Raw genomic sequence first — 23,590 nt, forward strand, 5'->3', positions numbered from 1 at the left:
GCTGTTTTTTCAGCCTTTGTGCCCTACTTCCCTCTTTCTCCATTTCCTCTCCCATTTGTCCATTTATTTTAGAGTTGATCCCGACCTCTCCCTGTTGGCCTCCCCCCCCCTCCGCCCACCACCATGCACCTTCTGCCAGATCCAGCCTGCGTTCCTAATTGCTCCTATCCGGCCAACTCCCTTTAGCCCTCCCCCCCCCCCCATCTGTGCCTTTTGCCAGGTGGCCAGCTGGCCAAATGGCCATTTTCAGATGCTGCACACAGGCTGCATGGCTGGCCTGCCTCCCTGACCATTAGCAGCGGGCTAATGTAACCAGCGCAGTGTGAAGGGGTGAGATGGGGTGAGGTGGAGTGGAGTGGTGTTAGCGGAGGATTGTCAGGCTTGGTTTGCCTTAAATCAACTTTAGATTCTCAGCATGAGCTCGAATAAATAACCTGGGCTCAAAGTTTTCCTAGAAAGTAAAAGTAAATATTGGACTGAATTTGAATGAGAGCCATCAATTCTGCAAAGGTCTTTGACGTTTGTTCAGTGGATTGAACTTCTGCTACACCTAAATTCACCTGCCTATATCTATATCTGAAAAATTGGACCTTGGCATCTTTCATGCAGACATTTCGTCGTAACAGCATGCTGAACAGACCGGGGACATGAAGTTAGATTTATACAGTGAAAGAAACTATTACATGCTCTGCTTTCTGACCTTGGGACACCGATATCTAATAGCATAATAATTTATACACAACTATAGAGGAGCTAAATTCAAATGTGTTCCATCCTCAGCCTTTACAACCATTTAAGTTCAAGGCTTTCCAAACCTTTTCATCTTCTCTAGCGCTGGTAACGCATATTAATTCCAGTGGCATAGCCTTTTTGAGACGTCTTTTTTTTTTAAAAAAGGAAGAAATCAATAGCAAAGAAAGTCCTTTTGAATTTAAGGGTGAATTGTGTGTTATAGAGACCGTAATGCACTGAAGATGGCAGCTTCTAAACACCAAAACAAAAGACCACTGTACAGAAGATGTCCATTATCATTTAAAGCGAGACTGTAATGTTTGATAATAGCACTGAATTCAACGTATTTTTCCAAGATTCTCTTGAGTCAGTTGCTTTAAAAACACCATCATTGGACCTAATATATAATGAGTGGGATGCCATATGGATGTAGCAGCTAATTAATTCAGTGTTTCATTTGTAAGAGGAAGTTTGTGTTATAAAATATCCAATACATCACTGATTTTACTTCAGCAGAACGAAGCCAGCTTCCTTTAGCTCCGTTGTCGTAAACATCATGGCAACTATAGTTGTTGCAAAGGAGAAAATCATTATCTTTTACGAAGACGAAGGAGCTTTAATGGATCTACGGTAGTCACATTTATAATAAACTGCTAACAACTGTATTGATTCAGCTTTTCAGAACCATTGATAAAAGAAGCCCATTATGTAACCATAGCAACCTTTAGTTTTCAGTCTATATGTTCTGGTGTTATTATGTGATAAATAGCCGTAATGTACGAGTTGACATGCATCCCATTCTTCCACCACATACATTATTTTTTTACGCAACATTTTGTAGAACATTATGACTTAAATCTATGGTATTTTCTCAATATATTTTAAATATAGTATATGTATTAAATGTATTGAGTGCATATTGGACTCCAGAGTTTGCCCACGTAGAATAACATATAACACAAATAACATTGCTGTCATATTTACACTCTCAACTTGAATATCATACCCGGGAAAAATGCCAGGTATGATTTATGTGCATCCGACAAATGCAGTTACCTAGTATAGTATAATTCAATCTGCCTCCTGATTGTTTGGTCAGTGGGTCGGAGATTGTACACAATTCCTCCAAAGCGGCCCTGCTGATGGTGTTTCTCTGATTTTTATATCCCCATCCTACTCCAAGGCTGATCTTGTCTCGCCTGCACAAAGCTTTACAATCCCCAGTGAAATTACTCCTCATACAAGCCCACTGTAAAGGCCTGTACAGTAATCTGCTGTGTGGTTACAGTGTGTAGAATATATGTTGTAGTGTTTTGTCGTACTAAAGTCCTTGAAATGATTTATTGACATGGTCGTCTTGTGAGTGGACCATGTGCCATAGTGCACCTCAATATGGAGACATTTTAACAAGTGCACTTGGTTTAGCTTGAACAAGGACTTATCTTATAAATCTCTTCTCTTTACCTCATTTAACAGCTCCGTTGACTTTAGTTTACGTTGAGATTTATTCATGTTTCAACATGACATTTGCTGAGGTTATTAACTAAACACCTGCAGGTATGTGTGCCTTTTAAGAGAGAATATGTGGCTTGTTAGATTTCTAAATAAAGCGTTAATTTTGCAGTTTTTAATCCTTGAAATGTCATATACTTGAACCTTTATTGCACCTGCAGTTCTTATAACTCAAACTTCATATTCCAAAACCATTAAAAATAACTTCAATAGTAAAATATTTGTACATTTTTCATATATTTTTCATTTTCTTGACGTTTTTGATACATTTTTATAAATTTTGGACTACAGTGACTTTATACAAATACAGAATGGCAGCTCTTGAAACATACTGACATGGTAGTAAAATCTACATTTTTTTTTAAACTTTTAAAATACATACATGTACAGCATATATCACATACATATGGACAGAGTTTGACCTGTGATTGTTGACTTGTTGTGTTGTTTTTGTCTCAGCTGTTTTCGGCGTATAGTGCACGTGGTCCCGCATGCTTCTCCTTTGGTCGTTTAAGGCAAAGAGGAAATACAATGGGGTGCATAGACAACTTAACATGACTTCGACACAAGGGCAAACACTCGTCTTCGTTTTCATCGCGACCTTCATCATCTTTTTTGTCTTGATTCTGGCAATGACCGTGCAGTACTGCAGGTATGAGGCAGAGTACCCACTTAGAGTCAGGACAACAAGGCAGAGAAGAGAATTGCAGGGAAAGATGTGGCTGAGAACATTTGAGAAATCGTACATAATCCCTTTTTTGTTTTTTTTAGCCCAAATTAGAGACATTTTTTTTACCTGAATCTGAACAAAACTGTTGCATATCGTTAAAGCTGAATTATCTTGTATTGTCCCACTTTGTCTCTTTGTTGTGCGTGTTATTAAGTCAGTGAATTTATTGGAAGAATGCTCCAAACAGGCATCATTTTCAGTTTCATTATACAGTTCAGAATGACAAAAAAAAAGAAGAAAGATACAAAAACCCAACCAATATTATGCTAAAAACATGCCAAACCAGATCATAACCAATAAAAAGAGATAAGTATGGATGTTTTTTTTTGTGCCACAGTCCACAGAGGAATAGGTTCCTTTAATTATATCTGATATTATGTTCTCCATTTCCACTCCTTTGAGTTTGGCTGACTCACAGATCTGGCTGGGATCTTTGTGAAACCCTGTTTAGGATCCAGTTTGAAATGTCTGTCAGCTAGAGAGCAGCACACTGCTTGTACCAAATAATACATCTCTGATAAATATGTACACACACACAAACATACACAATCAAATGTGGGTCATTATTTAGGTTATGTAGAAAAACAAAAATCGTCTTTTTTTTTTCCTCCAGGGTCATCTGCGTTCATCCACCCTGGGCTGCTCTCCTTCTCGGAGGGGAAAAGCGTGTGAACTTAGTCACCTCAATCTTTAATTTGTCTTCCTCTCCTGCCAGTCCTGCAGCTGTGGACGTGCCAGTAGCTTGCTGGCAGGGCAGCTGCTTTTTATACGTTAGTCTCCAGCCCGTTCATATCAATGGAAGTGTGGTCCTTGTCCCTGTGCTCTCCTCTCTTGTGGTGAGAGGAGTGAGCGTGTTTCCTCTTCTCCGGCCGGATGCCCTCCTCCAGCTGCATCAGGCGAGCCACGTCCGGGGCTCGGTGGTCCTGCTTGCTGCCCGGCGGGGGCGGCTGGTAGCAGCCGTTCTTCTGGTTCTGGTAGGTCATCATCTGCTGGATGCTTATCATGGGCTTAGTTTCACAAATCAGAGGCACCTGGAGAAGAAGAATCACGTTACTTTTTTAATTTTCAAATATATCTTTCATTAAAAAAAAAGCTTATATCCGAGGTTGGATAGTGATGTTTTATGGAAAAGTTGGATTATACACAGCTGTCACATTGACAGATGAAATGACATGTTTATGACTTTGAAGACTGAATGTCGTCTACAGTCATTTGTTTACATATTCACCATCATCAGAATAATTTAGGCTTTGGCCTCCAAAAGATGAATGAGTAAACTTAAAGGTGCAGTGTGTAGGATCTGGCGGCATCTAGCGGTGAGGTTGCAGATTGCAACCAACTGAACTTCTCCCCTGTGCCAAGCTTTTAGGGGAACTATGGTGACTGTTGTGAGAACAGGAAAACGCGAATGGGTGAAGAGGACCTGCTCCCTGTGTAGTCTCAACGTCTCATTCTAAGCTAACAAAAACTCAACAATTCTTATTTTCAGGTGATTATACACTAAAGGAAACAAAATTATTAAAACGTATTAATATTATATTCCATTTCTGCCAATGTTACACACTGTTCTTTTAAAGCTTTTTGCATTATTATTGATTGTAAATATGGATAAACTTGCCAGCATACATTTACTACAATTTCCTCTGACAGTATGTCACGACAATATTCTGTATTTAGCCTGTTGTCTTGACAAAATTTGTAAAAATTTTTAAACCATAATAAACGTTTTCTTTATAATAAACTCAAATATGATCCAGTAGCCAGATGTTAGCAGCTGGTAAGGTAAGACATATACGTTATATAAGGGAGAGATTCGGGTAAAACGGTTTGCTTTCCTGTTGAGAGTTAGATGATGATAACTCTCTATTTGTTAAATATGCAGCTAGAGCCGGGCGTTGATTAGAATAGCTTTGCATAACGACTGGATGCAGGGAGAACGGCTGGCCTGACTGTGTGTTCAGACAGACAGTGAATTGCGTACAAAGCCAATAGAAAGACGTGATTAGATGCACATTTGAGAATGACACGAAGAAGCGAAGATTTGCGCTCATCCTTCAGAAACACAATGAGACTGGAGGGAAATAACAAAAACAACTGGAGACCCCTAAGACAACCTTAAGAAGACAATACATGGATTGTTTGTTGGCCTTGCAGTCTCTCACCTGCTCCCCTTCTTTGACAAAATCTTTTCTGCAGATATGAGCCATAATGCCCGTGGCCAGGGCGTCACCCATCACATTGACCATGGTCCTGAATCGATCCCTAGATTATAAAATGATAAAAGTCATCCACAGTGTTAATGAAGCTTGGGAAAATAAGATATTCATAATCTAAAAAAACACATTTAATTTAGAGTTTATAGCGTTGGTGTTCATTCGGTTCACTGAGACGTTCAGGTTTATGCAAAGTAGAGGCTTATAATAATCTTAATACATCAGGTATGGTACCTGTACACTGTACTATAAACTCCAGCTAAGAAGCTATAGATTAATACTTCCTGGAAGACACTTAAATGCCATTCCCACCTCCCGATGTGATGGCTTATATTCCGCTATTCATGATGGAGAGATTAATCTTTACTTACAAAGCCCAATCAACAGCAATGATGAGAGTGATGTCATCCGTCGGTAGACCCACAGATGTCAGCACGATCACCATGGTTACGAGTCCAGCCTGTGGGATTCCCGCTGCACCGATACTGGCTGCAGTGGCCGTGATGCTGAGAGAACAAAGAGTGCATTTATTTCTAGGAACAAGTCTCCATCAAAAGGTCTTCTATCTTTCTGAACTGAAGGACAGCGAGGCTGTTTGCCAGCGTGTCAAAATTTCCATTCTAGCATCGGCACATTTGCAGTTTACACTGAAAACGGTGGCAAATTTACAACTCGAAATTCTTCATAATTATTTCTTGATTTCTCACAGATATAAAAGTCAGGCTCCTCATTTGTAACCAGTGACCACGAATTTTGCTGGCAAGAATAAAAATGTCGCTAGCAGATTTTATAAGCCGCAGCTAGCTAGTGTAAGCCGATGGAAATGCTAAACTCTAGCTGACACTTCAATGTTACCAGCTGACTCACTTCAAAGTGAGAGCCCTAAAAAGGGAGTACTTTCTAACAACCTGTAGCCCCACAAAATAATGCAGTTGGATTATAACATGCCCGTTATGCTTTGAGAAGAAACACTGAAAACACTGTTTAATCCATTTCTTACACTTTTGCTCTTGTATTTTTGTTTTCGGCACTACACATCACCCTACAAACTCTTTAGATACCGAGTATTACTCTTACGAAAGCCCCATGGACACCGTTTCAGCATGTGGAGAAATTCAAAGCCTGACAGGCTTACTGTGCCTAGTTACAGCTCTGCTCAGGGGTGGGGTGTCGGGAAAGGGCAATTACAGCAAAATTGCCTATATTAGCCTATAAATTAATATTATTATTATAGTTTTTTTTGTCAAGAATATGGTTTTCTCATGGCCCTTTAGCAAATATTATGAGGCCAGTACTCATCCACAGTCCTGGGTTTCCTAATAAGATCGGTATGAGATGACCCAACACCATAATAAAGTAGTTAAACTTGGCTTCACATCGACCTACTGCAACATTAAAATGCTGCTAAAATGCTACTCCAACAATATAATCGGCCTATACCGTATAATAATCTCTCCCAAAGGAGCTAACCAGCATAATGCGTAGGCTACCTTTACTTTTTTCTTTAAAGGTACTAAATCAAAGCGTCTTGAGATAACTTCTGTTGTGATTTGACGCTATACAAAAATAAATTGAATTGAATTGAATTGAATTAAATGCGAGATTGGGAGCATTACTATTGCCTCTGCACGTCTCTTTAAGCTTTTAACCGCTGTATGAACGCAGTTCAGCGCGGTGAGCTATAGCCAGTGCAGCACAAGCACGGAAAAAGCTTGGATTACAACACACTCAGAGGGAGAGCGACTTCATTCTCTGCTCAGGTAGACATTACGCCTCTATATCTTTACATAGTAGATAGTTGTTTGCTGCTATATTAATGCTCTGGATATCATATAACGCACCTTTAAGTACATTTTGATGATGAAACCTCTGTAATTTCAAAATTTTACTTGGAACAGAGTATTTTTATATCGTAGCGTTACAACTTTTAATTAAGTAAAGTATTTGTTCTTACACAACTGTGTAGAGAGACTGATTGAGTGGATATTCTGTCCGAGACCTGGACCTCTGAGGAGCAGAAACTGACAAACTGTCCCTCTGCAGGGCTGGTGTGGGGATGGGGGGTTGGGGTTGGGGTTTGGGTTAGCATGCAGATGGAGCAGCTCCATGGTCAGCGGCCAAACGGCACGGGAACAGGACGCAGAGAGAGGCAAAAAATTATTATAATTCTGGCGTGACAAGGGAGATGAGTAATACAGGTCATATGGGTTTTACCGCCAAAGGGATTATGAGGGAATGGGCACAGACTGCAGCCATGAGGAGAGGTCTGCTTAATGTTATTACTGTGGGACATGTCATGAAATCAAAGGAGGGACTGGCCATTTCCCTAGACCCGGGTGGGCTTGTTTACCTATGGTTAAAAGCTATAGGGTGGGTATAGGGGACTGTTGGTGTTTCTGTCTGTCTGTCTGTCTGTCTGTCTGTCTGTCTGTGTCCCCGGGGCTTCCAGACTGATTTAGCAGAAATCAGATCAGACTAAGAAGCTCATATGAGGCGTAATCTGTGTGACATTTACATATATGTGTATCTAGTAAATCCCATAATATTTTTTATTAATTCAGAATTAAACTAAATGTGTGACGTTAGATTAATTCACGTTGCACTCAAAACACCACAAGTATGCCTGCACCATTTTTTTTTGACCCAGATGAAAGTTACTTATATTGTCACACTTTGGGAGGTTTTTTTCCTCCGTTGCAAAAATTGCTGTTTAGATAAGAATCTGTCCAAAGATTTATTATTATTTTAAAGGAATAGTTTGACATGCTTTCCGAAAGTTAGATGAGAAGATTGATACCATACTCCATCTAAGGACATTTCACAAAGTATTCCTTTAAATATTCCTTTAACCCTTAGTAAAACTGCAAATATTTTCTACACGTTGGTTTTCGGAGCTTTAGTCCTGCTGTTTGTTGCAGTTACCGTTATTGTTCGTCAGCCGAAATTGTTAAGCTCTGACTATAGCACAGTTATCTGTGGGTTCATGTCGTGTTTACTGCCACAGAAGAGGAATAAAATCTTGTTCATGTACAAGTTTTTCCACCGGCGTTTATCAGGCTTGCGAATGCTAATGCTACCAGCAGCTACAGTACGTGTTGCATAAACTGGGGCTACGATTAGGTAATCAGTGGAGGGCCCTTTAAGCCCTTTGCTTTTTTTCCCCACTATATTTTTTTAAGTCATCCAACAAAATGCTATGAAAACAGCTAAATGAAATGATAGAAACTGCCGTTTAAGAAGTTTGCTCTCAGATTTTTGCTAAGGAAGCCAAGAGTGTGTCATCCGAGTCCACCCTGACCTGCTGACATTTACCATAGTTTATTACATTTTCCACCAAATGTCAATTTATATGAGTCAGTTCCGGTCTACATGTAGCCTTACCTGATCGTGATGATCTGTCCAAAGTCGAGCTCATAATTATTCACTTGGGCGATGAAGATGGCCGCCACGGCCTCGTAGAGTGCGGTGCCGTCCATGTTGATGGTGGCCCCGACAGGCAGCACGAAGCGGATGATGCGTCTGTCGATGTGGTTGTTCTCAAGGAGGCACTTGAAGGTGATAGGCAGAGTGGCAGAGCTGCAGCAGGAAATAATAATAATAATAATAATAATAATAATAATAATAATAATATGTTGAGGTTACTATGTGATTACTAGATGTGTTCACAAGCAGACAACAACAAATTATTCCATTAAGCAATTTTCTCTGCGGGGGCTCTTTTTGCCACCACAACAAAGAGATTAAGCACCTGCAGCGCTCTAAGACTGCCTCAAATTGGTATTTATACATTTGTCAATGCATTTATTTACTGCATTGATTTCATTCTGAAAGCTGCTGATATTAGGACCAAAAACTAAAAGAATGTGACATAGAAGGTTTTCACTTTTGTAATTCTAGAAAACACCGTCTTAAACAGACATATTGTGTTTTGATGGGGGGGGAATGCTACTCTTGGGGTTGATATACAAGAACATATGCGAGTATATTAAACATTTAAATAGTCAAATAAGTTCCATAATACTGTTGCACATTAGCCAAAAAGCCAGTATACATGCAGTGATAAAAATCTTAGCTTAGCTTGGTCTGTGTTTTTCATTATGCGAGCCAAGTTGCTGCAAAAATGTCTTTTTATTTCCTTTAGTTCAACCTCTCAGTTAGCTGTTAGCTGCGACACATAATGACACCACAAATGTTACAATGTCACAAATTAATCTTATTATCTATTATTTACAGGAACGTTCACTGATCAGCTGGAGAGGGTTTAAAGAGGATGTGTTTAGAAGGTAATCATCCGATTGTAAACCAGGAGCAAACACTCTGACACTCATTGGTAATGCTGTTCACCCACTTGAAAGGCTGCAAAAGGTAGTGTTGCTGGAAACGACAAATAAATGGCCAATCATAAAATGGCCTTGTGGTGGCGTATGAGGTTAAAAGGGTCACAGTGAAACCCATTTCATTCAAGGTTCATTCCATTATCCAGTCCATTAGCATTATAGTCTGAAAGCCTATCCTCTGACCTCGGCAGGTTATTGTTGTTATTTTATGATTGCACTCACACATTGTGAATAGTTCTGGTAAACGTGACCAGAAACATTCAATATGTACATTAATAATTCCATTTTCTGAAAAGCTTTCAATTATGTGTTCCTTGAGTAACCCAATTAGAGCGTCAGGTGACCTCACACGATTTTTATCTTATACAGGGAAATAAACAAAACAAAATGTAGTGAACTTGATTAAGTGGGTTTATTTTCCGTTACGTTTGGTCCTGAAAAAATTCAGCGTCTCCACATTTATTAATGAATAATAACAAAATATAAATCCAATGCAGTGTTTAAATTTGTCAGATGTTTACCTGGAGGAGGTGGCCAAGGAGATGAGCAAGGCCTGCAAAATGCCTCTGATGTAGACGATGGGGCTCTTCTTAGTGATGAAGAAGTACATGGCTGGTAGGATGAATAAACCGTGTAGCACCAAGCCCATTACCACCGTGATGGCGTAAAAGCCCAGCTTCTTCCCCATGGCTGAAGGGTCGTCCATTTCCAAGATCTTACCGGCAACCAGGAACACGATCCCGAAGGGGAAATACCTGTGACGGACAGAGGGAAGGTATAAGTCTTTTATTTAAAATGATTATTTCTTTCTAATAAAGCAGGGCGCATTTACTTTTCAACATGACTTCTCCTACAACTAGTGGCTCTGTGAGGCTGTACTTTGAGCTTAATACTAACATGCTCACAGTGACAGTGCTAACAGCAATTGATGGTGCTGTTAGATACAGGAGCGAGCCTCTGTGTGCAGCCAGCCGGAGAGCAACCCGTTTTTTGAGTGCAGTGAAAATATAGTTTTCAAGCAGAATACTTTGTTAGATAAAAACATGTTTTGAATTTTGGAAATGATAACCTTTATCTTTTTTCAATCAATTTTGACATTTTGACTGAGGACTGAGACAATTACAGAGAGATGGGCTGTCGTGTTGCTCGCTGTGTGTGTGTGAGAGAGAAAAGGTGAGGTGGACTATGCACGCAATGCAAGTTATTAATAATAATAATAATTTGAATGTCAAAGTTATGAATGAAGCTTCAAACTATTCAGTACAGCCCTAATGCTGTATGATTGTGGCTTGCCTTGTGCTATTGTGTGACCAAACTCTTGCTGCTTGGGGAGGGCAGGGCACACGCGTGTGCATGTACTAGTTGTGCATGTATGTAGGGGTCCGTAGTGAGTTTGTGTCGAGAGCCTGTGGTCACGTTAATCCGTCCATGTGAGAATGCCACTAGTTTTAAAGGTATTAGGTCATTTTGGTCAGATTGGACAAATTAAACAATTATGAGCTGAGGTCAAGGGATCACCAAAGCTATCACAACTAATCATGAATGGCTGAAACAAATGTAATCGCAATCCTTCCAATAGTTGTTGAGACATTTGAAGTGATCATCAAAGTAATGAAGATACATGGTGTAGTAGGAACCATGAATATCTGAACAAAATGTTCTGCCAATCCATCAGACAGATGATGGAAACATGAGGATTCATCCCCTGGGCACCATGAATATCTGTACCAAATGAAATGACAAATCTATCCAGAAGTTGTGGAGACATTTCACTAAAAAAACAAAAATGTCAACCTCACATAGCACTAGAGGAAAAGTCAGGGGATCACCAATAACTATACTTACATGCACACTAATATTCCACTATTATTCTGAATATGACAATATTGTGAATTTGCATATTCCGTTTAGATATACTGAATGGAGCATTTTCCGATGAAGACATGTGGGATATGCTGGTGTTATTCAGGCTTAGCAGCATTCTTTGGACATGCATAGCTACAGCGCTTTCGGAATATGCATCTCAATTGGTGTTTTTACGGCAGTTTGCGACACACGGCCTCTTGCCTGTTTAGGGCCAACTCTGTGCGTTGTACACAAACCAACTAGCTGACAGTTTGCAGAGATGCATGCCCAAAAGAAAAAAAGTCCACATTTCTGGTCGTAAAGAAATACAAACCTATGAAAGACTTGGATATCAACAGGTTTTTGGATATGTGCAAATATCGCAACGCCAACCTTTTCAAGAATGCGGTTGAAGGAATGAAAGAGGGAGGCTGTGTTTGCACGGTCAAACAAGTCTGCCACCGGTTACGTTAATCAGAGTATGCACAGCTTCATGTAAACAGGAATATTAGCGGAATTTCATTAGCCATGTAAACAGTTTAGTAAGAATATTGTCTTTATTTTTTTGCATGTAAACGTAGTCAATGTCAGTAGGATTTATCCTCTGGGGAGCAGGAATGCCTTATCTAAATTCATGGCCAACTGACTGACCAACAGACCGACATTGCTGTCCATAGAGCCAAGCTAAAAAGGGGAAATTCTTAAGGCTGTTTCAGCTAACATTTTGATCATTATTACCAGTATCAGCTAAACTGCTCACACATTTTATCACTTTATTTTGGTGCTGTTTACTTACCAGATGACAATGGCGACAATCTTCAAAACGGCCTCATTCACACTCTGGCAGAAGTTGACCAAAGCGCTTCCATTGGGTCCCATTCTTCCTAACATTATGCCTGAATCGAAGAAGAAAAAAGCACAACATATGTTGCATTCGTGAAGGGATAAATGCATCAATCATACACCTACAATGATGCATTCAACAGTGTAAATTGATGAGTGTCATCATTTCTTTGTTCTCTGCCTTCCTCATGAGCACAACTGAATTATTCAAAATACAGGTGCCAAGACTGCAATTATGCAATTATGCATATTTATGTATGTACATTGTGCATATCACTCTGTGAAGGTCTGTGTGTGCAGGATCCATTCCAACTGCTTACCCATGGTAGCAGAAAAAATTACAATTCCCAGCACATTCATGCCTTCACTGGTGCCAGGCGATGTTTTCATGATGACGTCAGGCGGCGGCGTGAGATCCAGGGAGAAGTTCTGGATGTCCGTGCCGTTGTCGTCCTGGATGCCGTAGATGTAGATCCTGCGTGTGGTGCTCTCGTCCAGGAGCTGAGCCACCGTTGGTTTGGGGATGAGCTCGGGGACTCTCTGGGTTCGATACTTGAAACCAAAGCAGAGCGTAGGCCCAAACAATCAGTTCACAGGAAGCATGACAACAACAGAGATGATCAATACAGCAGATTCTCACATACAGTATGACACATACGTGGGCTCACATCACAGATATTAACATGAAATGACTATGAACGCAGTAGACAGTGTGTTATTTCATAATCTCTGTTTCTATGGTATTTTGCGTTAAAGATGCTAGACCTTTTTTTACTTCCCTGCATGCTAACATATATTTTTATTGTTCATCTAAATCAAAGAATTGCTTTGTGAAGGAGAAAATAAGAAATACTGCTGCCTCAACAGTGAGGTTTAAAGGAATAATTTGACATTTCGGTAAATACATTTACTCTCTTTGTTGCTAAATGTTAGATGGGAAGATTTGCTGCTCTCGTTAGGGGTCGCCACAGCGGATCATTGATCTGCATATTGATTTGGCATAGGTTTTACGCCGGATGCCCATCCTGACGCAACCCCCCCTCCCCCATTGACTTATCTTAGCTTAGCATAAAGACTGAAAACAGGCGAAACAGCTGGCCGTTTTTTTTGGTACCAAACGAGATGCAATGTGTTTATTGGTGATCTTTAGAGATGTAGATAGATAGATAGTAACTTTATTGATCTCGAGGGAAATTCAAGTTTCAAGCATCACAGTTCCATAGTGCAAAACATATTAGTAAAAACAGCACAAGTAAATAATACAGAGTATAGAAAAATATACCAGATATAAAAATAACAGGAGATGAAGAAACTGTTAAAAATGAATATAGTGCAGGGTAACAGCTATGATACGGGATTATTAAAAATATGAATATAGTGCAGAAGAGACTGTTAAAAATGAATATATATGTATATGTATATGTATTCTTGGTCAGAGCCTGTTTCCCCCCTTGTTTCCAGTCGTTGCTTTCACCTTAGTTCCAAACTATTAGTGCTGTTTGTGTGTTTTGAACATCTTTTTAGTGTGTCTTTGCCTTCGAAAGTTTTGCTCACCTGTTGAAAAGTAGCTTGAACCAGGTTGGCTGGAAACATGTTGCTGGGGAAGAGAATGTTGAGAAATGTCATTTACAGTCACAGAAACACATGCGATGCAAGGTCACAATGAATAAAAAACATCCACCAATGAAACCAATGCCACAAATGCAATATGTTCACGGCCACACGTCATGCAAAGTAGCCTGATTATAAGCTGTAAATTGTAGCTGGTGGTTTTAGCTAAAGGTTGTCTTTCTATATGCGTCAGCTATGTGATGGTGACGTCTTTAGTGTACTCCCATCTCTTGCACAATGTGAGCAGGGAAAGGGTTCTTACTCTATATGCTGTACTACTGCTAGTAGGCGGCTGCTGCTCATGTGTCCTTGAGGAAGATACTGAAGTGCCGGAGAGGCACATTGTAAAGCTTTTTGGTATTACAGCACTATATAGATATACAATCCATTTACTAATAATAAAGAATCTTGTGTGTGTGTGTGTGTATATATATATATATATATTTTCTCATCATGCATATACAGTACATCCTGATTACATTCTGTCCATTTGAAATGCTGCTATTTTAACTAGCATTAGCCCTGGCTGTAAATCCCACATCAACACAGACCTCAAACCCACAATCACAATCCAAACAGCACATTCCAGACACAGAGAGATTAACAGCCATGTTGTGTTTTACAGCTCGTGCATCCAGCAGCCAGCAGAGTGACTTAAAAAGACATATGGCGGAAGACCTACAGGGACAATATGGTGCAACTCGTGTGGACTGTTGTTGAGTGTTGTGCGTGGATTTGACCACTTAGCCACTCAGCAGCCTGTCCTGTGTCTGAGACGGAGCAAAGCAGGCTAATAATGAACCACTCTGACCCCGGCGCCCACTAATACATTCAAGTATGCACATATTCATGCATAATGTGCTCATTATGCATACTTATCACACACAAAAACACACACAAACAAACAAACAAACACACACACACACGACTGCAGGCAGTTGCGCCCATTTGTGAGTGTACCGATATAGTAGCTATGCCTGCATGATAGATGAAGGCTGCAAAGAAGCTTTGCCAGATAAATCCAAAGCACAGCTGTGCTCTGTAAAACACACACACACACACACACACACGCACACACGCACACACACACACACACACACACACACACTGAGACAGAGCTTCACCTCTGCCACATGATCAGTACATAGTTGGATTTCATGAGCTTGGCCAGTTTATTACTCCCTCTTTTTACATTCTGATTCGAATAAAATTTTTTCTTATTGGATTTGATTTTGTTCTCAATATACCAAATTGAGCAGAGGATGAAAAGAAGCCTGACTTTTAAATGACAAAACATGAATTATTTTTTACTTTAAAAGTCATATTGTTGGTAGTTCGTTTTGCATTTGTGATAAAATAGCATCATGAATTTAGATATTGTGGTGCTGGAGTCAACAGATCAGCAGCTCGTTGCGTTCCAGCCCGTTGACTTTATCCCACTGACCGACTGTCACAGTGACACAGCGGCTCTCGGGGCCTCGCCGTCACGTTTCTCACAGCCCTGCTGACCCCGGTTCACCTCAGACATACCCTCTCCTTCCTTCAGCAGCACTAATTAGCTTAGCACAATAACCCACTGGCTCACACGAGGCTCCGGGCTTTAGCGCTCTGTGACCTCAAGCATTAATTTCCCTGACTTCAGTCCTCGTGTAGCAGCACGCAGAGCAAGGAATTTACATAACACAGGTGCTGAATTATAAAAGCTACTGCACTATAATGAAAATGCCGACATTGCTCACCTCTCTAAGGTTACAAGCAGATAATTATATTTACTCTCAGTGCTTATAATACATATTCCCCTTATAGTCTGCTTTCATTAAGTGCTGAAGTTGATATCTGTCATTTTTCACAAAATCCAAAGCAAGCACATTAATAATATTTAAATTTGAGTGGTTCTGAAGTGAATCCATATTCTTATAGATTTATCTTGTTGTTCTTACTAAAATGATCTCATGAAACTCTGACCACGTTGGTGTCCATTCTCGGGACAAAACCCATGCACGTTGCCTTGTATTTGATTCAAACAAATACATTAGAAAAGTCACATGATAATGTGATTTCCCATCTTATAACTCATCTTGCAATCAGATTTATCTCGTGGTCTCTTGGAGGTCCTGACCCTCGGGTTGGGAACCACTACCATAGAACATTTAGGTGTTTTTTTTTGTACATCTCCAACACATAAAAGATAAAAAAGACACTCCAAAGAATCCAAAGAATGATATATAACAGTGGTTTCCAAACCTTTTTAAACCATGACACCATCTCATAGTGATTTATTTTATTCTATACGTTCCTATAAGGATGCTGACAGTTTACTAACACACTGTAGAAGATATGTGACAGCTCTCTTACCGGATGAGATCCAGCAGAGCGTCAGCAGAGCTGGTCATCGGCTTCTTGCTTTCCCCAGAGTCCTCCTTCTGAGCGGCTCCACCCGGGTGGATGATGTACACCATGACGATGCCCACTACCACGGCAACAAAGGTGGTCCAGAGGTAGTAGGAGATGGTCATGATGCCCAGGCGACTGGAGCACTTGGCGTCCAAGGCGGCCAGTCCTGACATCAAACTGAAGTGTGGAGAAGAAGCGGAGACAGAAAGAAAGAAACAGAGGAAGAAGTTAATGTTTGTAATCGAGAAGAAGGACTTACACAACTACTGCCTCAGTTTTCAGGGGTGGATATTTTGAAAAGACTGGATGGAAATGTTAGCTCATTGGCATGCTGCTGCAGCTAACTCATTTAATGTCCATTTGCATTCAAGGCATTTCTGGAGCAAAGAAATAAGTGGCACTAGATTGACTGCTCTGACTTGACAGAACCACTTAACAAAACTCAATAAGACTATTTTCACAGCGAATCCAATGAAATCATTTCCCCAGTCTCTCAATTGCTCTTGTACTTGTGGAATGTGAATCAAGCCATTCAGAGCTTTGCACCCCTCTATTTCTATCACAGAAAGCCTGTACTGTAAATCATAACAAACAGAACAGAATCATTTGCATTTAAATAGGCTACTCTGAGTAGTACTTCCTCTTCAGATATTCATTTTCGCTGCACTGACGTGGTGACATTTGCTGTACATTTTTAAAAAAAAAAGAAAAAAAGAGCATTCATTGAAGTGTGCTTTGCTTCTCAGCTGGTGTGTTAATGCAGCAAATGCCATTTGTGGGAAGATGTTGAAATGAAGGAGCAGCAGGAGGAGCAGGAGGTGAAGCTAGTGAAAGTAGGAAGAGAGAGAGAGATCTTTACTCGGTCTCTTGAGCTGGGGCGACAAGGTTTTCTCCCTGTTCAAAGTGTAATCTGGTTCGACTTGGCAAGCGTTTGAACGGGGCTGCTGAGTCTTTCCGTGCAGTCTCTGCCTGTGCTCCACCTCATCCTGCACATCACTCCTTTTTAGCATCTCTGAAATGTACGACAGAGAGCCTCCATCTCCTGTCTCTCACACTCACATTGGGGATGCTCAATGTTTACATCTGTAAAAAAAAGTGTGAAATCTAATTTTTGTTCAGCCAGGCTGTGACTGCTTACACAGTTTTGAACGATGCCCAAAAAAAGTGGGTTCACCAGGATGCAAAGGTGTATGTGTGTGATAGCAGACCCTCCATTTATCCATAACCCGAGTATGCTGAATCATCAGGAAGTATTTGATTGAAGTATGAAATTGGTTTCAGCTGCAGCAGTGATTTTCTGCTTGTAGAGGATGCTCAAATTAAGCACGGGATTAAATGTTTTTACTGCACTGAAGCAGCAGAAATATGTTTTACAGGTTTGGACTGGAGATCACAACATGAGCGTGCTCAGCTGCCTCGCTGAAGCTGGTATGATAAACAGTAAAATCATCAAATTGAGTACCTCGTATCGCTATTTAACAAGCTACTGTAGCTGTCTCAGGGACCCTAAATGAAGGTTTTGCGAAGTACAACTTTTTTTTTCCCCTCTCCCTTTTTCCGTGCCTCCGTATTTAAGAGATAGGAAGTTAATCGAAACAGTAAAATATGACACATTCTTCATGTTTACGCCTGTCTGGACCTTCAATTGAGTAGTCGTCATCATCGCCGTAACGCCATGTTGTTGTAGCAACTTTAGATTAAAGTATGGTGTCTTCTGGATACACACCATGGATGTATAATAAGATCATGATACATACAACCACACACACACGCATACTAAGCACACACATATATAAATAATCAGGCACAAACATAAATACATTTTGTACATGCCCCGATGTCCAGGAAGAATGATTACAAGACATCCTTCATTCCATCATCTGTGACCGTTCTCAATAAGAGCCTGTTTAATAGCCCCACTAGGAACATGAGACTGTTTCATTTAAAAGTTCCTCACAGTAACTTTAAGTACTATACATGGCAAGTAGGCCTATCGTACTTTGCTACATTTCAAGTCACATCCGTTACAGAGTAAAAACAAAAAGTCACATGAAAAAGTGACACCCCGGAAATGATATGTTAAATGTTTGCGTTCACGGGGCCACCGAGTTCATAGGCCAGGGCTAGTTAGCACTCCAAGCGCAATCAAATTAAGGATAATTGTGGTGTGGTTATAATAAGCATTATTGTACCTCGGCATAGTTAAAAAACATATTGCATCAATCTTAATTAATGAGCGGTTTAATGCACCACTCAGCGAGCACGCTAAGTGACACATCCTTTTGCTGTAATAATAAGTAGTAGTAATATGTGTGTTTGCTGCAGCTGCTGTGGAGTTTATATTGTTAACCACGTTGTCTGCTTTGGTGACGCTATATTCTATTGTTGATTCTAAAATAATAATAGTGTCCGTAGCTCTTTTCTGCTTAATTCTTGTGAGGCTACACTGTGTTACATCCCAGTCTCCTGATTAAGGTCATGTTTTCATTGTTTCCAGTTTTGTTAGTATTTCCTGTTTTATTTTGGTAAACTCATCTTGTCTCTAGTTTCAGATTCTTCACTTCCTGCCCCCTGTGTTTTTTCCCCGCCTCTGTGATTACCTGCCCCGCCACAATTAGTTTCACCTGGCCCTGATTACCCCTCCTCAATGGTGTATTTAGTCCATGTGCTGCCTCTTGTCTGTTGCCAGTTTGTCTGCTTTCCCAGTCAGCGCTCCAGTCCTTTGTTCCTCGTGTGTTCCTTGTTAGCTTTAAACCTTGCTTGTCTGTACTATGATTTCGCCCAGTGTTTTTGAATAGCTTTGTCTGTTTTGACCTTTGAACCTTTTTGCAAGTAAAAAACATTTTTTTTGGCGTTGTGTCGGAGTCCTGCTTTTTAGTCCTTGCATGTTTGCCCAGTGTGATGCACTTAGGAAGGCAGTTGTATTTATAATTGATAATCATTTGCATGCACAGACTGCAGAGTTAGACTTAAGTTGACATTTAATTGTCCGTGGGAAATTGCAACCTTTCCACTGAAGACAAAAGCCGTGTTAGTGGGTGTTTTTGTCCAGTCACCAATCACCCACTGCTATGTGTTTCTTGTTAGGTTGAGCAGAGCTAAACCTTTCCATCATTTTCTGCTCTGTAATTCAATAGGGCTAAGAAAGCATACTATAAAACCAACTCTCTATTCATGAATTTCATACTTCTCTTTCGACCTTGAGGGATGCCTTTTTTTTTTTCAATTCCCTCAGGTAGTGAACCTGATCTTTGCGTCCGTGAAGGATCTTCGGCAAGATATTCAATACCAACGGACATTTTGACACAAAACATCACTGTTTTTTTTTTTTTTAAATTGCTGACATCTTTTAGATAGATCTATAAAGAAAAACGGCCCTTCTCGATGAAAACATTTCTGTTGCTGCCTTTATAATGCATCCTCAACTCAGCTGAACACCTATTTAGATCCATCATTGTGCTTTAGACCACTTCAGTGAATGATGCAGCGTGTGATGGTCATTTGAATGCAATTAGCATTAAATTGCTGCCTATGTTGTATGAAACACTTACATTGAATGCAGCATAAACGGGGGTATTATGGGGGCTAATAATTACTTTAGGTACTGAACCGAAGGAAGCATGCTCGATTTGCCAGCATGCGATCAACAATCATGATTTGAATTCTTTACAGAGCAGCTGCAATTTGACTGGAAATGTATTAATATTCCATCCACCAAGTTGTTCCCATCTATTAAACAGAAAAGCTCTTGAAAAGGCCTTTGTCTGTTTGTTTGTAGCTTGAACCGAGTCTTGTGACTGGAATTACAATGTCAGAGAGATACACAGCTTGTGTGAGTACACCTGGCCCCCTTTGGTATATCAGACAACACAGTGCAGCTGCAGCAGTGATAATTCAGGGGCTCAGGGATCAGACGACCTCTGGCACGAACATCAGAACGTCGAAAGTAGATAGTCAAGCTGAGGTGGATTGACGGCACAACAAAACATCTATCTTCTGGGAAATGTCAAACTGTTTCAACTGAATTGTTTTTCCAGATGGTCGGTGCAGAGTTTTTTTTTTTTTACTGCATCTCTTTGGGAAAGCAGAACCTGCTGCCAGGAGGTCAAAAAGGGAAAAAAATTACATTAGCTATTCCAGGGATTTACCTCATGACCTCCTCCTCTTCCTCTCTACTCTGTGCATTTAAATCTGATAATAATATCAGTAGAATATCACGTTTTTTTTCCCGTCTTATCTTGAGTTTTTGACGTGCTACTGTCTTGTGAAACTATGAAACTGATAAAAACATCAGAAAATGAATAGAAGATAGATTAAAATATGAACGATCTTTCAAAATTAAATTTCATTTGACAGCTTTTTTATTAAACTGACAAAACTTTTTTATCTTCGGCCAAATTATTCAAATCAGTTGCTGATTAGTTTTAAAGTTTTAAAATGTAATTTACTAGTTTAAGCACTCTTGGTCATTTTTAAGGTTTCTGTATTTTATTCCCCTTCATAGATTAATACTATTAAGAGTGTTTTATTAATCATATCACACCCACTGACTTATGAAAACACATGATCATACATATATCCTCATAGATTGACTTCCGAACCATTTTGGTTTGTGACTCTTTTAACCTGCGCTTGGCCAACAAGCAGAGCACACAACACTAACATGTTATCACCTTTTAAGTTAATATGGTGAACTAATTCATTTATTTTTTTATTCTGTTTTTGGTCTCCACCAGGCAGCAACCTCCGGGTCTGAAAAGTGAAGCCGATGCTCAAGTGCCTTAAACTTGCATTATTTCTAATAGCCAGCAGGGGGCGACTCCTCTGGTTGCAGAAAGAAGCCTGATTGTATAGAAGTCTATGAGAAAACTCTCGTGTCACTTCTGGTTCCAAAAAAACAAGATGGCAATGGCCGAAAACCAAGATAGCGACGGCCAAAATGCCGAATTCGGGGCTTCAAAACGGTAGTCCACAAACCAATGGGTGAGGTCACAGTGACTATGTCCACTTCTTATATACAGTCTATGTTCTCCACCATGTCTTGAGGGAAATATCTGGCTTATAAGCTGCTAAATGCTCCACCAGTTAGTCGCTGACTTTGTCTGTCTGCTGTTTGCTGTTGAGCAGGTAGTGCACAGTTGATTTAGAGCTTTTTCCTCTGAAAACAACTGACTACTGCGACCAAAAACTGCTTTATGAGAGTAGTGGGATTGAGCCAAAACATTAAAGTTGCGGGTAAAAAAATCAAAACAATGAGCTCAAAGACACTAAAATACTCCGCAGAGCTGAATGGGTGATAATTCTGCATAGTCATGTAATACATTATAAAAAATAAATACATTTATAAAATGGTTATAGCAGCTTAAAAATGAAGTCATGTCTACTTGTGACCCCTCATCACAGGTTATGGTCTGTGAAGAACATTAAAAATGAAAGAGGAGTCACATATGATTCCTATCCATTTAATTATCTTGTGACCCCTTTGATTTTTCTTGGCACCCCTCGGTGGGCCCTGACCCTCAGGATGGAAACTGTGTATAGGTTGAAGATCTACAGAAAGCTAACTTGGAATGTATGGGATATATATGAAGCAAATGAATGAGGGTTACTGGAGTAGAAATGTATTTTAAATCAATGCCACAGGACCAGGAAGATAGTCAACATACAACTTTCAGTGCACTTGAGCCATTGCTTTTCAGCTTCTTATTGACATAGAGTATCTAGATCGAGATCTCTGACCTTCACTCTGATATCTGAGTCAAGGTTGGATTACAGAGCGTCACCTGCCATGTGTAGATCGTGAGGTTTCGAGCACACGTAAGGCAGATCTGCCACAAGACATTCAGACCATATGGGGCTTACAGTCCTCCCTGCTGCACCTTCGTTGAGCTAGAGCTTTACAGTAATCCTTCGTCCAGATGAAAAAAAGAAGGCCGAGGCTCCTTGGAGGGTGGGGGGGGGTAGTTATCCATGACATCCGTGACATGTGGGTGGTGACACTGTGGCCTTTGTTTCAGCAGCTCAGATCATTATAGGTCACATCGATGTTCTACTTCATGGCAGTTTTAACCATTTGATATTCCAGGGTTATTCAAAGTCTTTAGATGTCACACCTTAGCAACAGCTTTACAATTCATCAGTCTTCATTAGACTTATAATTGCATTAATGTCAGGAATCCAGGACTTTTCCGTGAACTTGCCACAAGATGGAATAAATAATAAAATAATTATATTGACTCTGTAATAACGTGTCCTTTTTTCTATTGGGAAATTTGCCTTCAAGACCTTTTCAAATCAAGATGTGGGTAAACAGTTCCACGTCGAGGTGAAGCCAAGAGAAGATCTTTTCACCGTTGCTTAATGAAAAATACTGAGCACCAAAACAGACATCCTGATTTCAGGAATTAATAAACAATTGGATTTATTGCTGCCATCAGAGTCGGGGATAAGAGAAATCCTCAGTGCCCTGCTGTACACCGCCGTGTGTTTGTCTGTCTCTCTGTATGCTGTGATTAAGAAAACCAATTCACTATAAACCTCTTGTTCATCCAACGCCGCTGCTGAGCTGACGTCGCTGTCAGATGCTAGCTTTCTGCTTCCCAAACAATAACATTAGCATATATATATATTAAGATCAAACCCAGCAGTCAATAAAATAACTTGTGGAGTTAAAAAAAACTGTACTGTATTTCCATGTTTCTACATAATAAAGAACTATACACCTGTGTTCTTGTCATCGATCTTAACTCCTCTTTATGTGCTGCAGATCCTTTTTACGCTGACTTTAATATTAATTTGGCTTGGCACTATTAACTACTCATAACTGTCAGCAGTTTATACTTTGACAGAAGTAGATGCAACACAGCTAATAAGCTACAATAGCGTCCTCCATTTTGGCTCTCTGTTCCCTCAAAGGTCAGTACAGACGGCTTGATACCAGTCAACACGGGTCAAAGTTCACCTAAGATAAACTTGACAGCAGGGTCTGAAATTAAGTATTTTTCTTTGTCTGCCAATTTTGAAATATATGTACTAAATAAAGGAATAACATTTTAGATCTGATGTCATTCAATGACATCAGAGAGCCCTATTTTTGGGGGGCGGGAGGATACTGTACACAGTATTGTACTTTACTTTGCTATTGTCATCTATAGGGAAATTCAAGTTTCCAGCATCACAGTCCCATAGTGCAAACATATGAGTAAAAAGACACAAGTAAGTAAAACAGAGCATAAAAAAATATGCCAGATATAAAAATAACAGGAGATGAAGAAACTGTTAAAAATGAATATAGTGCAGGTTAACAACTGAGATACGGGACTAATAAAAATGTGAATATAGTGCAGAAGAATCTGTTAAAAATGAATATAGTG

At 40.0% G+C, this 23,590-nt stretch overlaps 1 protein-coding gene across 1 annotated transcript in view; it reads right to left on the reverse strand.

Moving 5' to 3' along the window:
• Nucleotides 1-2,148: 2,148 nt before the first annotated feature.
• Nucleotides 2,149-23,590, reverse strand: part of slc1a7a (solute carrier family 1 member 7a) — a 38,023-nt gene continuing 16,581 nt past the window's right edge. The window contains exons 3-11 of the mRNA XM_037786371.1: nt 16,179-16,394; nt 13,767-13,809; nt 12,533-12,764; nt 12,166-12,265; nt 10,046-10,279; nt 8,569-8,763; nt 5,559-5,693; nt 5,137-5,236; nt 2,149-4,005 (exon numbers count right to left, since the gene is read on the reverse strand). Coding sequence (XP_037642299.1) covers nt 3,739-4,005; nt 5,137-5,236; nt 5,559-5,693; nt 8,569-8,763; nt 10,046-10,279; nt 12,166-12,265; nt 12,533-12,764; nt 13,767-13,809; nt 16,179-16,394 — 1,522 coding nt within the window. The 3' untranslated portion in view covers nt 2,149-3,738. The remainder of the gene's footprint in view (nt 4,006-5,136; nt 5,237-5,558; nt 5,694-8,568; nt 8,764-10,045; nt 10,280-12,165; nt 12,266-12,532; nt 12,765-13,766; nt 13,810-16,178; nt 16,395-23,590) is intronic.

Source organism: Sebastes umbrosus, chromosome 12 (genome assembly GCF_015220745.1).
Source record: "Sebastes umbrosus isolate fSebUmb1 chromosome 12, fSebUmb1.pri, whole genome shotgun sequence".
Lineage (NCBI taxonomy): Eukaryota > Metazoa > Chordata > Actinopteri > Perciformes > Sebastidae > Sebastes > Sebastes umbrosus.